This window comes from Phyllostomus hastatus, unplaced genomic scaffold (genome assembly GCF_019186645.2).
Source record: "Phyllostomus hastatus isolate PE091 unplaced genomic scaffold, TTU_PhHast_1.1 phas_contig_57, whole genome shotgun sequence".
Classification (NCBI taxonomy): domain Eukaryota; kingdom Metazoa; phylum Chordata; class Mammalia; order Chiroptera; family Phyllostomidae; genus Phyllostomus; species Phyllostomus hastatus.
Genome location: NW_025333912.1, coordinates 375,459 through 393,674, shown reverse-complemented (window position 1 = coordinate 393,674; position 18,216 = coordinate 375,459). Strand labels below are relative to the sequence as shown.

General features: G+C 35.6%; 1 protein-coding gene across 2 annotated transcripts in view; it reads left to right on the top strand.

Annotated features, from left to right (window-relative positions):
* The window catches only part of SF3B1 (splicing factor 3b subunit 1), a 34,950-nt gene extending 17,851 nt beyond the window's left edge, over positions 1–17,099 (top strand). The window contains exons 7-25 of one of the 2 annotated variants that reach the window (XM_045847676.1): positions 1,039–1,276; positions 2,403–2,615; positions 2,710–2,831; positions 4,025–4,222; positions 4,321–4,422; positions 4,986–5,165; positions 5,872–5,958; positions 6,087–6,357; positions 6,651–6,796; positions 6,884–7,030; positions 7,177–7,302; positions 7,764–7,985; positions 8,291–8,473; positions 8,559–8,670; positions 10,123–10,243; positions 10,518–10,649; positions 11,993–12,265; positions 14,213–14,429; positions 14,718–17,099. In XM_045847676.1, the coding sequence (XP_045703632.1) occupies positions 1,039–1,276; positions 2,403–2,615; positions 2,710–2,831; positions 4,025–4,222; positions 4,321–4,422; positions 4,986–5,165; positions 5,872–5,958; positions 6,087–6,357; positions 6,651–6,796; positions 6,884–7,030; positions 7,177–7,302; positions 7,764–7,985; positions 8,291–8,473; positions 8,559–8,670; positions 10,123–10,243; positions 10,518–10,649; positions 11,993–12,265; positions 14,213–14,429; positions 14,718–14,876 (3,249 nt within the window). In that variant the 3' untranslated portion in view covers positions 14,877–17,099. Of the gene's footprint in view, positions 1–1,038; positions 1,277–2,402; positions 2,616–2,709; positions 2,832–4,024; positions 4,223–4,320; positions 4,423–4,985; positions 5,166–5,871; positions 5,959–6,086; positions 6,358–6,650; positions 6,797–6,883; positions 7,031–7,176; positions 7,303–7,763; positions 7,986–8,290; positions 8,474–8,558; positions 8,671–9,657; positions 9,728–10,122; positions 10,244–10,517; positions 10,650–11,992; positions 12,266–14,212; positions 14,430–14,717 lie in introns of those variants that run through there. The other variant, XR_006786704.1, reaches the window with a different exon arrangement.
* The last annotated feature ends 1,117 nt before the right edge of the window (positions 17,100–18,216 follow it).

Sequence of the window (18,216 nt, the reverse complement as noted above, 5' to 3'; positions counted from 1 at the left end):
GGTTCTTTTGATGTCGTGTGCTTAACTCATGCCCTAAATCACTTACTACTCAGTCTTCTATTCGAATTGCCATGTAACCTTTGATTACTTAAGCCTTTTTTCACTGATCTTGCTAGCATCAGTTATTGCAAATGTGGTTGTAAATATAAATTCATCTTAAATATTGGAATCATGTGGTACTATGTAGTTATAATTACCCAGGTGATCCAAAACATGCTTGTCTTAATCAAATAAACACAGAATTGAACAAAAACGCAAAAATAGTATTAGTGAGAACTCAATGGGCATATGTCTCTAAGCCCCAGTTTGAGAACTAGTGATAATGACTAAAGCTGAAATTCTTTTATTACAGATTTATACAGGGAAACCATAGTGACTTTCCTAAAGTTATGGAGCTAGTATTGCCAAAACTAAGATTCATACTCAAAATATAATTTTTTAAAAACTGGGGCTTATTTTACTGTTCCAAATTTGAAACTTTTAAGTTGTGTTTAGTTGTAAACATACTCCCTAGAAAGTAGGAATCTCTTAAACAGGGTAATCCAATCTAACTTAATTATAGGGAACAGAACTAAAGCATTTATTTGTTTAAATTTTTTTTAGTTTTTATTGAGCTTACTGGAGCGACATTGGTTAATAAAATTATATAGTTTCAGGTGTACAATTCTATAATACATCATCTGTGTATCGTGTGTTCACTACTCAAAATCAAGCCTCCTTCCGTTACCACTTACCCATTACCCTCTTCTACCTGCCCCCACCCCCCCTTTTCCCTCTGGTAATCACCACACTGTTATGTGTGTTTAAGAGTTTTTGTTTTTGCTTAATCCCTTCACTTTTTCACCCAGCTCCCCAGCCTTCCTCCTCTTGTAGCTGTCAGTCTGTTCTCTGTTTCTATGAGTTTGTTTCTATTTTATTTTATTCATTAGATTCCACATATAAGTGAAATCATGTTTAAAGTTTTTTTAACAGAAGCTTTCCAATTATATTTATGTAGGTGTATAGATGTGTAAAATAAAATGTGTTTGTTCTGTTAAGACCCCTGGGCATACACCTTCTCTAAGATGGGATGAGACACCAGGTCGTGCGAAGGGAAGTGAGACTCCTGGAGCAACCCCAGGCTCAAAAATATGGGATCCTACACCTAGTCACACACCAGCAGGAGCTGCTACTCCTGGACGGGGTGACACACCAGGTCATGCAACACCAGGCCATGGAGGTGCAACTTCCAGTGCTCGTAAAAACAGATGGGACGAGACCCCCAAAACAGAAAGAGGTACTTGTAATGGAGTCTGGGCATGTGTTTGGGTGAAGTGTTGACTCAGTGAGTAGTATATTTATAGGCTGAAATCTTTTCTTTCTAATCCTGGCTAGATAGGCAAATAACCAGCTGCATTAGGGACGAAGAACTGAGCAGATCACATGACAGATTCTTTTCCCTTCTTGAAGAGGTTTAAAATTTATTTTAGTAAAAGCAGTAGGAAGTAAAGTTTGTAGATCATAATAACCTCATTTTTTATTGTAGCAGGAATCTACACAGTGTGAAATTTACCATACTAACCATTTTAAGTGTACAATTCAGTGGCATTAAGGACATTCACAGTGTCATGCAACCATCACCACTATTTCATCACCATGACGAGAAACTCTATACCCATAAAATAATAACTCCCCATGTTTGTTTCCTCCCAGCCCTTGGTAACTGTGTATAAATCTATCTAAATTATTTTTTTGTGTAAACTATTTAAAGCTGTTGTTTATGAGACCTGTAGTAAGTTAAGATTTAATAGCACATCCTCTATATTAAAATTTTACAAAGAATTTTTTAAAAGACTTTATTTTAGAGAGAGGGGAAGGGAGGGAGAAATATCAACTTGTGGTTGCCCCTCATGCACCCCCTACTGGGTATCTGGCCCCACAACCCAGGCATGGGCCCTGACTGGGAATCAAACCCGGTGACCCTTTGGTTCATAGGCCGGCACTCAATCCACTGAGCCATACCAGCTGGGAGAATTTTCAATGATACAGGAGATCACTTAACGTGTAGTGGGTGAAAGAAGCACTGTAGAATTGTATATGCAGAACAGTCTTAACTATATGGAGAAATCAAAAGTGGCTCAAGAGATATAAATATAAAATGTCTGTGGGTTCTGATATTATTGGTGGTTACAAAAATACTTTGTTTTTCTGTTCCTTAATATTTGCTATATATTGTTTCTGTAATCAGTTGAAAATAATGAAGGGGGGGATAAACATGAAACATTTAAACCTAAATGGCCCCCCATTTTAGGATTATCCTGTTCTTGAACTTGATCACTTTGAGTATGTTAGCTGTTTGCGAATAAAAACAATTTTTAACAGTTGTTTAAAATTTTAGGCTTATACACTTTTTCTCTTTACAGATACTCCTGGGCATGGAAGTGGATGGGCTGAGACGCCTCGAACAGATCGAGGTGGAGATTCAATTGGTGAAACACCCACTCCTGGAGCCAGTAAAAGAAAGTCACGTTGGGATGAAACACCAGCTAGTCAGATGGGAGGAAGCACTCCTGTTCTGACTCCTGGAAAGACACCAATTGGCACACCAGCCATGAACATGGCTACCCCTACTCCAGGTAGAACCTCTTAACTGTCTTATATCCTAAAGGACCTATGTAATGATAAATATTTGCCCTATGGATTGTTACAGGAATTTGTGTTTTTTGGTAGGTCACATAATGAGTATGACTCCTGAACAGCTTCAGGCTTGGCGGTGGGAGAGAGAAATTGATGAGAGAAATCGCCCACTTTCTGATGAAGAGTTAGATGCTATGTTCCCAGAAGGATATAAGGTAATAACGTGGAATATGAATGTGTCTGGTTTTAGGGTGTGAATTTTATTTTAAATACCTTTTAAGAAATTTAGAAGTCAAGTTTGTGCTGGCCTTGCCTTGATTTACTCCTGCCATTCCACTCTTTTAGTTATTTCCAAGTATATTTGTGTTCTAAAACATAATAGGAATGAAAAATAAATGACATGAAACTTTTATTACTTTTGGGAGGTGAGAAGTCTCAAGGACTTCTAGTACCATGTCCTTTGAGAAGTGTTCCCTTGGGGTATGAGATAACTGCTGTTTCAGTTTATCAGTAGTCCCGGGAGCAAGCTTGCTTCTAGTTAATGGTTATTTGGTTTGATGCCTCACAAGATTTTGTATATTTAGTAAGTTCATGGATTTCCAGTGAACACAGAGTATTCTCTTTTCCTAGTATGAAGGTGGTTTGGGCATGTAGATGGTGTTGTCATAACCAGGGTTGGAACCTAAGTCATCTGATGGCCTTTACAGAGCCCTTCCTGCCAGTGTCTCTTGCTTTTTAAGTTTGTATGTATTTTTCCTTTTCCTAGGTTTGTAGTAACATATTTGTTTCAAGTATTCATGAATTTCTATTTTATAACTTTTTGTAGCCTCCACATGAAGCTGTGGTTTATAGACACTATACCTACCATTGACTGCCTGAGTGTGTTCTCAGTTGCAGTCATTGATTTCCTTAATATTAGTAGAAGAGAAAAATCCTCCTTAGTGACTCTTCAGTGATTTTTTTTTTTTTTTATTCAAATGGTGTGTATTTTATAGGGCTTTGGTAAATATTTTTGTTTTAATTTGTATGCATTTAACTGATTTTTGTGAAGTAACTTAAATACTAAGATTTATTCTTTGGTACAGATTTATTGCAATTTTTATTTTATTATGAAAATAAAACCAACATGTTTTATAGATTAATGTTTGAAAGTGATAAGAATTTTATAACCTTCATTATCCTAATTTTCCCACACTTATATACTTAAATTTTATTAGCAGATGAGAAATATGAGTGTCATGTATTTTAAATTTATAATTGAGATAGAAAAGTGGGATCGATGGTAATTCCTGTCTGCAAGCAAAAAGCTTCCTAGCTAATAAACTATAAAATATTTTAAGTGCAAATACTCATTATTTCTTTGTTTATCAAGTCAAGAAAATCCTAAACTGTCTTTTAACTGTATTAGGTACTCCCTCCTCCAGCTGGTTATGTTCCTATTCGAACTCCAGCTCGAAAGCTGACAGCAACTCCAACACCTTTGGGTGGTATGACTGGTTTCCACATGCAAACTGAAGACAGAACTATGAAAAGTGTTAATGACCAACCATCTGGTAATCTTCCATTTTTAAAACCTGATGATATTCAATACTTCGATAAACTCTTGGTAAGTGATAATAGCAGAATACAATAACTTTTTATTTAGGAATTACAAATCATAATGCCTCAACCTACCTTTAAATTATTTTCTTTTTATTCTGTTAGGTTGATGTTGATGAATCAACACTTAGTCCAGAAGAGCAGAAAGAGAGAAAAATTATGAAGTTGCTTTTAAAAATTAAGAATGGAACACCTCCAATGAGAAAGGTAAATAAGTACCATTTCATTAAATTGTAATATTAATTATAGCCTAATTATTAATTATAATTTCTATGTTTAGAAATTTATAGTTAACCTCTTCAGCTTTACCAAGTGCATAGTATGAGGGGAAAAAAGATACGTAATTTGAGGGACTTAGGCTTTTTAGTCAAGGAATTTTTTGCTAATAGGAATATTGAAAAATAAGATACTCTTTTCTGTCCTCAAGGCCTTTAGAACATGCTGAAGGCTCTTAAGGTAATTAGTGGAATTACGTTAGGAATTGTCATAGTATCATGTGGCTTGAAGATGGGCAGTCTTTAGAAGGAAGTTAAGGAGTTTTATAATCGCAGTGGCTCCATGGTCTGTTGCCTTTGTTTAACTGAAACATTGAACTTCCATCACAGGAATTAAAGCTTTAAAGTAATTTTGATGGGAATGAACTTCAGCTACCCTGTGTAAAATGTCTGTAAATTTTATACTAAATAATTGTTATAGAAAATCATAGAATAAATTACTTGTTCCAAAAGCTTAATTACAAAGAAACACACCCTTTATTCTTTTTCCCCCAGGCTGCACTGCGTCAGATTACTGACAAAGCTCGTGAATTTGGAGCTGGTCCTTTGTTTAATCAGATTCTTCCTCTACTGATGTCTCCTACACTTGAGGATCAAGAACGTCATTTACTTGTCAAAGTTATTGATAGAATATTATACAAACTTGATGATTTAGTTCGACCATATGTGCACAAGGTTTGTTATTCTCAAGTAGTGTTTCTAAGGTTTGATATTTTTAATATAAAAGGAATTAGTGGGTTTTTTACCAACTTATGTATTTGTGCAATTTTAAAATTCTAATAAAGTAGTAATTGATGCTATACATTCACCATAAAAAGGCAATTTTATCTGCTTGCAAGACACTCGGTTATCATTGTTAAATTCACATGTCTTCCCAGACCTTTTTCTTTACTTAGGCTTGCATCACACATAAATTTGTGTGTATAGAGATTATAACATTTTTCTCTCTTTATTATAATGGGCTCATGTTACTTTTTCATTTGCTTTATTGATATTAGATAAGGATGAGAAAATTTATTCTATACATGTCATTTAATGTTAAGGACTTTTTTTTTGCTGGTAGCAATTATGGATTAGAATTATAAGGTGCAGATAGATGTATAAATTGTTTTAACAAAGTATTAACTGTCTACATGGTTAACAGTTCTCCCAAATTTTCAACTTCATATGGTATTTGAAATAGCAATTAAAATTCTTAATTTGTCCCATAATTAACAAATTTGTCCTTGTAATTAGGCATTTTCATAATAAAATGAATTTTTGTATATTTGTATTTTTAGGTTACATAAATAACATGCTATAATACATTTTTTATATATATTTTAGTTCTGTTACATGAGATAGCATTAGTAATTGGTGTGAAAATTGCACTCTTTTTCAGATCCTTGTGGTCATTGAACCATTGTTGATTGATGAAGATTACTATGCTAGAGTGGAAGGCCGAGAGATTATTTCTAATTTGGCAAAGGTATTTGCATTATATTTTTAGAGAAGAAAGTTTTGTATCTGTTGATGGGATTATTTGAGGCATTATACAAGGAAATGGTTGAGGGTTAATGTTACTAACTCATGACTGCCATTTTTACTTGACTCTAGGCTGCTGGTCTGGCTACTATGATCTCTACCATGAGACCTGATATAGATAACATGGATGAATATGTTCGTAACACAACAGCCAGAGCTTTTGCTGTTGTAGCTTCTGCCCTGGGCATTCCTTCATTATTGCCTTTCTTAAAAGCTGTTTGCAAAAGCAAGAAGTCCTGGCAAGCAAGGCACACTGGTATTAAGATTGTACAGCAGATAGCTATTCTCATGGGCTGTGCCATCTTGCCACATCTGAGAAGTTTGGTTGAAATCATTGAACACGGTAAGTTGTTATATACCTTTGTCTTTTATAAGCCAGGTGTCCAGAAATTTGGGCTGCTGATTTGGAAAGATAAATGGAAGGGCTTTAACTATGTAACCACCATGTAGTTTATGATGGAATTTGTAGTATTATCTGCTAATGGGCTATGGTTTATTATGGCTTTTGCTTAATTCTGTCTAATGTGAACAGATTCTGCAATTCTGCGATTCTGCAAGATTACATCGTTAGACTCTGGATAATGTGCAAATTAGGTGATGGTCCTGCTTAGTTAAAACCTGTATTTGGTTTTGTAGGTCTTGTGGATGAGCAGCAGAAAGTTCGGACTATTAGTGCTTTGGCCATTGCTGCCTTGGCTGAAGCAGCAACTCCTTATGGTATTGAATCTTTTGATTCTGTGTTAAAGCCTCTATGGAAGGGTATCCGCCAACACAGAGGAAAGGTAGATGCACCAATTAGATTTTTTTTTTTTAAGCTAAGTCAAATTAAATCCAATTTACTAAGTATATATATGTTTATTTTAAAATAGGGTCTGGCTGCCTTTTTAAAGGCTATTGGGTATCTTATTCCTCTCATGGATGCAGAATATGCCAACTACTATACTAGAGAAGTGATGTTAATCCTTATTAGAGAATTCCAATCTCCTGATGAAGAAATGAAGAAAATTGTGCTGAAGGTAATTGTCCCAAATTGTTGTTGTTCCACATTTGTTTATCTATATTGGGTGTATTTGTGGTTCAAAGAGAATGTTAAAGCATTAAAAAAAACCCTTGTTTATTAAACCAGGATTGTGTTTACGATGATTCCTTTTTAACCTTTTAGGTGGTAAAGCAGTGTTGTGGAACAGATGGTGTGGAAGCAAACTACATTAAAACAGAGATCCTTCCTCCTTTTTTTAAACACTTCTGGCAACACAGGATGGCTTTAGATAGAAGAAATTACCGACAGGTAAGCTTTCATTGTAAAAAATATTTTCAAAAGTCCTTTTAACTAATGCTTTAGTCAGTTTAAATACATGTTACATATTTTTTGTGCTGATTACCTCATGGTTTGTGTAATGTGTGCTTGGTTGTGAAAGGAGATGGGTCTTATTAGTCAGTCAGTTAACTTCCATGTTGATTTTGCATTCAGGGATACGTACCCAGCTATGAACTGATGCCTTTGTGTAGTAAATGAAATGTATGATCTGACTAGGTAAAACATGAATATAATCTTACCTTAAATCACTTTGACTTAGACTCAAATTTAAAATTTTTGGTTACTTTCCCTTTCAAGTTTTAAAAATAGGAGTTGATTGTTCTCAGCATGCTTACTAGCTGAATAGTATTTTTAGAATTTTTGCTTTTCATGGTGTCTGTTTTCTTTGAAGGGCAATAAATTCCGTTGTCCCCCCCTTTTTTTTTTTTTAGTTAGTTGATACTACTGTGGAATTGGCAAACAAAGTAGGTGCAGCAGAAATTATATCCAGAATTGTGGATGATCTGAAGGATGAAGCTGAACAGTACAGAAAAATGGTGATGGAAACAATTGAGAAAATTATGGGCAACTTGGGAGCAGCAGATATTGATCATAAACTTGAAGAACAACTGATTGATGGTATTCTTTATGCTTTCCAAGAACAGACTACAGAGGTAATGATACTAATTAGGACAAGTTACCAGTGACTTTCATATTGTAAAAAAAAGCATGTTACTTTTCAAGCAAATATTACCACTAAATATTAGTTGACTTTGAAATAATTTTCTAAATGCTGATGCTGTTCTCTTAGCTATGAAGAAATACTCTTCCATCTCAAGTCTACATTTTATTTAGTTGAAAAACTGAATATTAGTATATTTCAACCTTTCAGTCACAAACAATTCTAGTTCTCAACGAATGTAGTTTTTAAAAATTTAATATGGTGGTTTTTTTTCTTTTTGTTGTTGTTGTTTTTTAGGACTCGGTAATGTTGAATGGGTTTGGCACAGTGGTCAATGCTCTTGGCAAACGAGTTAAGCCTTACTTGCCTCAGATCTGTGGTACGGTTTTGTGGCGTTTAAATAACAAATCAGCAAAAGTTAGGCAACAGGCAGCTGACTTGATCTCTCGTACGGCTGTTGTCATGAAGACTTGTCAGGAGGTAAACTTGGATGTCAGATTCTTCATTCTTTACCAGAGAGTTTAATGTCAGTGGTAACCTTTTAACATTATATCTTTTATTACAGGAAAAGTTGATGGGTCACTTGGGTGTTGTTTTGTATGAGTATTTGGGTGAAGAGTATCCTGAAGTATTGGGAAGCATTCTTGGAGCACTGAAGGCCATTGTAAATGTAATAGGTATGGAATTTGCTGGTCATGTAAGAATTTTTTTGTTTTGGTTTTTAACAAATTTTTCTTTCATGTAAAATATAGAATCATATTTAGCAGTTGAGTAATGTTTTCTGATACTTTTTCTTATGTACATCAAAATTATAGTTAAGTCAGGGGATGTCCCAATAGTATTATTTCCCAAAACCCATATATAGTCTACTTTAAAAGAGAAAAGAGAGCAAGCTTAGGACCTGCAAGAGAGGTAGGAGTAGTCACAACTCAAAAAGTGTCTTGCCTGAAATATATTCGGGGACAGAGGAACAACCCTGAAGTTTTAATTTAGTTTTAGGACAAAGTATGTATTTATTCAACCTTGAATTAACGAGTGATTATAGCAGGTTTTTCTGTTTGCTTTCTCAAGTTTTAGGAACATAACCAGGGAGAAAAGTGAATTGCTCAAGTTATCTTGTTTTTATTTATATCCAGTTCTTTAAAACTACCCATTCACTTTTCTAACCCAAAATAAAAGCAAGTATATCACAAATGCTCTTGGGTATGGAGAGCAAAGCTTTTGTTCTTTAAGGTCATGATGAAACAAACAAATGGTTTCTTGTGTTTATTCCTTCATTGTAATTGAACCATGACTGTTGCAAAAGGAACTTCTTCAGTGATTAGAGGGGCGGAAATAACCTAGCAGGAGGTCATAATAAATAGCTGGCTGTGATAGCCACTGTTTCCTTTTATTAGTAAGGGGTTTTTATGCAATATCAGAGATCTTTGAACCATTGCATTTACATATAAGCCCCAGTTCAGCCCTGTCCTCTACATGTAAAGGTAACTATTTGTCTAAAAATTAGTTACTTGGCCACTTGTGGGGCTATAGTTTGCAGGGAGTTGTAAAAAATACTGTTGGTCAGGGACACATGGGAAAAGCAATGGAGAGAGAATCAGAGCAAGCAATTCTAGTTAGAGCAAGAGCCCCTGCCAGCTGCCTCCTTTTTTCTCTCTTCATAGGTGTAAATACCATCCAAGTATGCCCTGCATTGCAGGGAGACTGGAGATCTGTTTGTTTTGCAGTTAAAGGGTAAGGGGGCCCTTTTCTGGAAAATTTTACTTTAATTTACATGTCTACCTCTGGCTTACATTGCTGTGTATGGCCGGAACATAAGCTGTCCCCATATTTAAATGTTAGTGTACAAATACATTTCAGAACCAAATGAAACTTTTTTTGTTGTTGAATATCCATCATTCTTTAAGTCACTTCACTAATTTCTTTCATTTCTATGCATAATCAGAAGTTGTTAATAAAGAGTTAACAGTTCTAAGTATGGTCAGAATCTGGGGCTTTTTCTTTGCATAGGCAGCTGTAAGTGTATATTTATGCCTACTCACATATATTACATTGCTAAGTAAAAGGTTAAATGAACAAAGGTTGCAGTTCAAATGTTGATTGATAGTGTGTTGGCTTCTGTTAAATAGGTATGCATAAGATGACCCCACCAATTAAGGATCTGCTGCCTAGACTCACTCCCATCCTAAAGAACAGGCATGAAAAAGTACAGGAGAATTGTATTGATCTTGTTGGACGTATTGCTGACAGGTAAGTAGATTAAACATTTTTATATGCATTATTTGTTTTCATACTTAACCACTTTTTATTTACTTTTCAAGTTTGTTTAATGTTGCTAATGTAAGTATATATGGTCACGTTATCCATTATTAATATTTTTGGTGAAATTTCAATTTGGATGGGAATGGGTGGGTGGCAATATTTTTATTTAATGCTTAAAGTGAGTTGTGTTTTGAGAACTGAATTTGCCTTTTAAAACTTACTGTCACAAAAAATTAACTCTATTTTTTTCTTTTTAAATTAGGGGAGCTGAATATGTGTCAGCAAGGGAATGGATGAGGATTTGCTTTGAGCTTTTAGAGCTCTTGAAAGCTCACAAAAAAGCTATTCGTAGAGCTACAGTCAACACATTTGGTTATATTGCAAAGGCCATTGGGTGAGTACTATTTACTTGTATATATATTCTGTGTAATAAACCCACTGTGGTGTTTAAAAATGCTTCTGTTTCTGTAGAAATTTCTTTCAAGGCATGGTGTGAATAAAGCAGTTGTGAAAGTGCTTCATTTAACCACTGACCTTCAATTACTGAAATGTTTTCTTAAATTTTTTTTATTTATTTTAAAGATTTTATTTATTTTTATTTTTAGAGAGGGAAGGAAGGGAGATAGAGAAACGTCAATGTGCGGCTGCTGGGGGTCATGGCCTGCAACCCATGCATGTACTCTGACTGGGAATCGAACCTGCGACACTTTGGTTCGCAGCCTGCGCTCAATCCACTGAGCTATGCCAGCAAGGGCTTGTTTTCTTAAATTTTAAATGGAATAAAATAGATGGGAGGTTCTGAATTTTATTTAATCACACCAGATATTTTCAGAGAGAAAAACTATTATTCTTAAGATAATTTCAAGTTTCTGTTGGTCCTTTTTAGGATATTGCTTAAAGTATTAAGGCCAGTTCATAATGTAAAAATCATCATACTTCAAAGCTCATGTTAGTGTTTTAGGTGTTTTAAAAATACTTTAAAATATTAATCCACAGACAACTGAATTATAGCTATTTTATGAATAAATCTATGGTTATTTGCTTTCACTCAGAACTAAACTAGACTCATTGTCAAAAAATGAGATACTACATGGACATGGCTTAATAACAATATTTTCAAACAGTAAAATATAACTAAAGTCAGATTAATTAGATGAAGTCTTCCTACCACCCTCTTTGGTAGCAATAATATTTACTTAGCATTAATGTAGTCAAGAAATTCACCATGAATAGCTGTTGTGCCAATGTTTAGCCCCTGTATCCCTTTAAGTTTGTGGTAAAATAATACTTAGGGAGAAGAGATGCAGTAAGGTGTGTGAGAGGGAGATATGAAAAGGAAAGTAGATTCTGCATGTTGTGGCATGGGAGACCTCAGTTCAAATAGTACCATAAGGTTTCCTTACTCTAGTGGCCATAGTTTGAACACTCAAATAATCAATCTAAACATTTAAATAAACTTTTTTATATTTCAGGAAATTTACTAAAGACTCAAAATTACATTTGAAAGTGAATCATCCATTTGGATTTTGTCTTTAAAATGAACATTTTAATTTAAACAAAATTCTTAAGTAGAAACAGTGCTAATGACTTGAGATTATTATATTTTATCCTAAAATTACTAGGTTCCCAGTGATTACTTACAATAAGTTTTCATTTCTTTGCATTTTTTTTTGTTTTTCCTTCTGAAAAAAAATACTGACTTGTAATCTAACAGTGTGCTAACATTTATGTTTTCAGCCCTCATGACGTATTGGCTACACTTTTAAACAACCTCAAAGTTCAGGAAAGGCAGAACAGAGTTTGTACCACTGTGGCAATAGCTATTGTCGCTGAAACGTGTTCACCCTTCACAGTACTACCTGCCTTAATGAATGAATACAGAGTTCCTGAACTGAATGTTCAAAATGGAGTGTTAAAATCACTTTCCTTCCTGTTTGAATATATTGGTGAAATGGGAAAGGACTATATTTATGCTGTAACACCATTACTTGAGGATGCTTTAATGGACAGGTAAGTGATTTGAATGAAATATAAGAAAATAGTTATAATTCTTGCTCTGTTTTAGAATTTATGGGAATAATTATTATATGACCTGTTTGTTGCGATGCAGTTAAAGAAGGGGAATGCTGGCTTAAATTTTTAGGAAACTGTAAATACGACTATTGTTATCTTCAAATAATGTATGCTAGAAATGCCCCCCCTTTTAAATTCTCTTTCATATCTATTATGCTAAATATATTTTGAAAACCAATAATTGATAACTTTTGTTTTAAAAATGAAAGTCAAATAATAATTAGAGAAGATGATGAGCATGAGCTTAGTGGTGTGGTAGAGACCTGATTTTAGCTTTTGTTAATGCAGATGAAGCAGATTTCTGTTAGGCTTTTGAACTACTGAACATAGCCTGCCAGAGCCTCATTGTTGCAATTGGATGCCCCAAATTATTCACATGGTGACCCATTGATAAACTACTGCTTGAATTATTTGACAGTAGATTCCTAATACCTTTAACCGTCTAGGCCAGGGGTGTCAAATTCGTTTTCACCAGGGGCCACATCAGTCTTGCAGTTGCCTTCAAAGGGCCAAATGTGATTTTAGGACTGTATAAATGTAACTACTCCTTAATTCTAGGGGCAAGGAGCTTGGTGCTGCTGCCAGATAAAACAAGGTGCCAGGCTGGATTCGGCCTGCGGGCCTTGTGTTTGCTACTTGTGCTCTAGACTAACAGTTTTTAAACAAAAAGTAACTAAAGAACATGTAAGGGAAAGTTCAAGGTTCACATAGTAAGGGAAAGGACTGTTTCATTGCCTCTGTTTTTTCAGGAAAAGCAAGTTACTCAAATTAGAGCCCACTCAATTACTTCTGTTTACAGATTCAAGTCACTCAGTAATCTTTCAAAATGGAGTCTTAATAGCACTCAACAGGTCACCACAAGTAACTTGTAAAGGCATGGGGACAGAATAAGAATCATGCTCTATAAAATCCTGCCCAGCTGAAGCTCAGTAAAGTGGGAGTAAATCGTACCTGTTCCATATTCAGTGTCTGCACATCATCGTGCAGTCACTGATGTGTATGACCTGCAGTTAAAAATTAGGTTGTGTGTACTAAGTAGTTGAGGGTGATAAAGCCATTAAAAATTAGAAAAGAAATGATGCTTTAGTTGGGAAATGTATTAATGAGGGGTACTGCCTTGCTATAAAGCTTAATAGATTAATCATAAGTGTAGGAAATAAGAGAAGTAAGGATACTAAGAACAAGTACTGATTTTTAAGGTAGTTGTACTACCTTTGAGGGCAAAAAGCATCAATTAATTCATTTTTGTATTCATCACAAACCCATTATCTATGTTTACACTGAGTAACTCTGAAATGAATAAATCAGTGATTATTTATCATAAGCATAAATTCAGTAGACATAGGAGATGATAGTTTCATTTTTTTTTTGTAGGTTTGAAAAAAATGATTGGTCTTTCTCTTGCTCTTCCCCAATTGTGTTCTTGAATGAAACTAAATGAGGTCAGGGATTTAATTTTACAATAATTTAGTTATCTGTTGTGTACCACTGTTCATTTACTTTTAAATATTTTCAGTTTATAGAGTGTAAAATGAGGTATCACCATTAATCATTCATATGTTAAGAGTCATGTAACTGCAGTAACATACTAAAATGTATACTGCATGGGGCTCTTTTAATCATATTCCTTTCAAGAGTTTACTAGAAAACCATAGCTTATTTTTGAGCCATAATGAGGTTTGAGTTATTAAAAGTTCCCAAGTAGACTCATTACTCTTTTTTTTCCATTTGTCATTCTAAAGGCATTCTATATCAGATATCAGGTGTGAGAATGACTGTCTCTTCCATGCACTGAATTTGTAATTTAGTTTTGAATGGGCTGGCAAATATTTCCTGTAAAACTAAGACTGTATCTTAACAAAGAACTTCTTTTTTCCATTGCAGGGACCTTGTACACAGACAGACAGCTAGTGCTGTGGTACAGCACATGTCACTTGGGGTTTATGGATTTGGTTGTGAAGATTCACTGAATCACTTGTTGAACTATGTATGGCCCAATGTGTTTGAGACATCGCCCCATGTAATTCAGGCAGTTATGGGAGCCCTGGAGGGCTTGAGAGTTGCTATCGGACCATGTAGAATGTTACAGTATTGTTTACAGGTAGGTTAAAGATTTCAAAAAGATTGCTCAATAAGAAAAGTAATTTAGTTGAATTAAGTCACTCTTCCTAGTTTTCAATAAGGTACATTGTGTCATATGGGAAAACAGTTGGGAAGGGGGGATTAGATTTGTCTTTGCTCACTGCAGTTTTGTGCAGTTGCGAGGGTTTGCTTTTTTGTGTGTGTGTCTTCAAGGGAAGAATCATATATTTAGGTTTGTTTGTTGGTTGTGTTAAGGTTATACATGTTTTTCGAAAATGGAAATGATTTAATCTTTTCATTATTCTAGGGTTTGTTTCACCCAGCCCGGAAGGTCAGAGATGTGTATTGGAAAATTTACAACTCCATCTACATTGGTTCACAGGATGCTCTCATAGCACATTACCCAAGAATCTACAATGATGATAAGAACACCTATATTCGTTATGAACTTGACTATATCTTATAATTTTGTTTATTTTGTGTTTAATGCACAGCTATTTCACACTTTAAACTTGCTTCAATTTGGTGATGTAAACTTTTAAACATTGCAGATCAGCATAGAACTGGTCATAGAGGAAGAGCTAGAAATCCAGTAGCATGATTTTTAAATAACCTGTCTTTGTTTTTGATGTTAAACAGTAAATGCCAGTAGTGACCAAGAACACAGTGATTATACACACTATACTGGAGGAATTTCATTTTTAATTCATCTTTATGAAGATTTAGAATTCATTCCTTGTGTTTAAAGGGAATGTTTAATTGAGAAATAAACATTTGTGTACAAAATGCTAACTCGTGTGTGTTTTTTGAACATGACTTGTAAAATTCGGAACTTTGATAAAGTACTGGTTTGTGTAGAGTAAGTGGCTTAATTTGATTTTCTGTCACCTGGTTTATAGAAAGAATATAAACTATATAAAGTGATGGTGTCTTTGTCAAAATTTCATTGTTCTCCTGATAATGACAATGAGAAGAGTAGCTTTGGGGGTGTTCATCTCAAACTAGCACAACCGTTCCATCACCGTGGGAAATATATCACCTTTGCTGGACTGTCTTGAATATTATTTTGCATTTACATAGCGCCTTTCATCTGTTGATTTCTCAAAATGCTTTATGAGCATGTTTAAGGGAAGTGGTTCAAGTCATGTCCAACTCTTGATGAGTCTGTGTTTAGAAAATGGGGAAGGTATCTTTATTTCAAAACTGCTTTCTACCTATTGGGGATGAGGCTACCTAAGTAATGCTACTAGAGTAAGACAGTCTTTGGGCTCTTTTCCATGTTAAAAGCCACTACTCAACAACGTATTCCATAATACCTGCTGAGCACCTACTGTGTACCAGCCACTCTGCTTAGTGTAAGGGATGCAAAGGTGCCTTTGACATGCCCCTTGCCCTTAAGAAATGCAGTATAATGGAAAAGGGGGAAGACATCTAGTGAGTGACATGTTACTTGTGTATTGCAATATGCATTTGTGGCAGCTAAAATGTTTGCTTGATTTTTCATCTATTAATTAGATAAATGATGCATAGATGTCAAACAAACTGAAATGCCATTAAATTCTAGAGGAACCAAGCATTGAGTATTTTTTGGCAAATATTTTAATATTTTAAGTATATATTTTAGCTCTTCCTAATTTTCTGGCCAAGACTTGATTAGTTTGAGTCCTTTTACTACCATGGCTATTTTGTCTCCCAGTGATAGTACTTCTGTGAACTTGAATGGGAAGTGAGATTTTGCAGCAGCATGTGCATGGGATGACTCTGCCACTGTAAGTAAAGTCATTGTACTGGGACCAGGAGATTTGTCCCTTGAACTGCTAACACTTAGCACCTCTTGTGAACGCTTACACGAGAAACAGTTTGTAATGGGCTGACTTACAAAATTGATACTGAGCATTAGTTGACTCTTAAGGAAGAATATGTAACTCATCATTCCTTGTGTAACGTGACTTTGTGAAAACAGATCAGTGTGCTCTAAGACACAATTTCCAAAATCCCTTGTACTCATTTCTAACAGTAGCCCCCATGCAACTTTGTATTTTGCTGTTCTCTGTAGTTGCTGTCAGATGGCCTTCAGTAATTAATCATGAAAATTGAAGAACACCGATTTCAGAGCCAGAATTTGATTTTAAACCAGTCTTGGGGAAATTTGTATTTTCACTTCAAGTACTTACATAACTTTAATTTGCTTGGGCTTGTGCTTTTTCTGGGGAATAATGTTTTGCAGAGCTGGTGTGGAGCAAGAGACTTCTAGTCACCTTAACTGACTTTTTACTGATGGGAATAGTTTGAGAACAGCAAGGTAAAGCAAATACTGAAGGCTACAGCCCTAATAGTTGGGACCAAATGGAGGCTCACAGATATTTGAATTCTGTTACATGCTTATTTGAATAAGGAAAGCATTTTGTGATATGTGAAAGACGCTATGTGAAGTTTTAACTATCAGACTTTTCTTTTGCACTTTCTTTTGGTGTTTCTTAAAGCCAAACTTAAGCAGGAAGAAATTAATGTTCTTAAGGGGACAGTGGGTGGGTTTTTCTGTGGGATTTTGTTGGTTTTTCTGTGGGCCCTCTAATGGAATTGATCTCTTTGGCTGTTCAGTTTTTTTCATATTGTATTTTTAAAATTTGTTGTATGGTGCCATGTGAGCATCAAGTACTACCAGATGAATAAAAAACTTATATCTAAAGTCTTTAGACCAGTTTTTAATCTTAGTTGTCTCTTGTCACACTACACTCTGTTGTGGTTGTGCCATTTTAATAATACTACTACTTCGGGTGGTTTTCCAAACAAGGGAACTAAATGTTGAATAACCAAAGAACTTTATTAAATAAGAAACTGAAAAAGACAGTTGAACCCACAACGGTTGGTTTGGTTCTTTGGTTCTTTTCTAATGTCTTAAATCCCCAGAAGTAGTTAGAAGGAGCAGAAACTACAGTTATCACAGGGTTTCTCAACCTTAGCATTATTGACATTTTGGGCCAGATATAGTGCACCATGGCGGGGGGTGGGCAGTCTGTTGTGGGAATTGTGGGATGTCGAGCAGCATCATTGACCTCTGCCCACAAGGTGCCAGTTGCATGCCCACTGCAGTTGTGACCACCAAAAGTGCCTCCAGGTATTGTCTGGAGGGAAAGTCTCTAATAGCCTTCATTGGGACTATTATTTAAGCAGGACTCCCAGAAGTCAGATAAAAAAACCAAAGCATGATAGCACATTTAGGCAGTAGTTGCCTAGGAAGTAACTAGAAATACTGTTTCACAAATACTAAAAACACCCACATTGGGTCAAGCTCTGCATCAGTCATGGGGAACAAGCTAAAAACATGTAAGCCCTGACTGATGGGGCTCCGGGGATTCGGCTTTGTCCTGCAAACTGAAAGGTTACCGGATCAATACCCAGTCAGGGCACATGCCTGGGTCATGGGCCAGCTCCCCACTTGAGGGTGTGTGAGAGGCAATAATGGATGTTTTGCACATCTGTGTTTCCCTCTCTTCCTCCCTTCCCCTCTTTCTAAAAAACCTTTTTAAAAACCCATGTAAGATGTTAAATGCTGCCTTGTCCTCAGCATCTTGTGGCATAGGAGCCAAGGGTGCAGTCCAGGAGCGGCACCTGGGCTTGGTTCACCATTTGAAATGCAGCTAAGGACCCCAGTTGTCACCTGTGGGGCGGTGTGTTAGGACTGGAGGAGGATGACAGGCAGGGCATGGAGACACTTTTCTCCTTAAAAAAAAAAAGTACAGCCAGAGCCCTGGCTGGCGTTGCTCAGTGGATTGAGCACGGGCTGTGAACCAAAGTGTCACAGG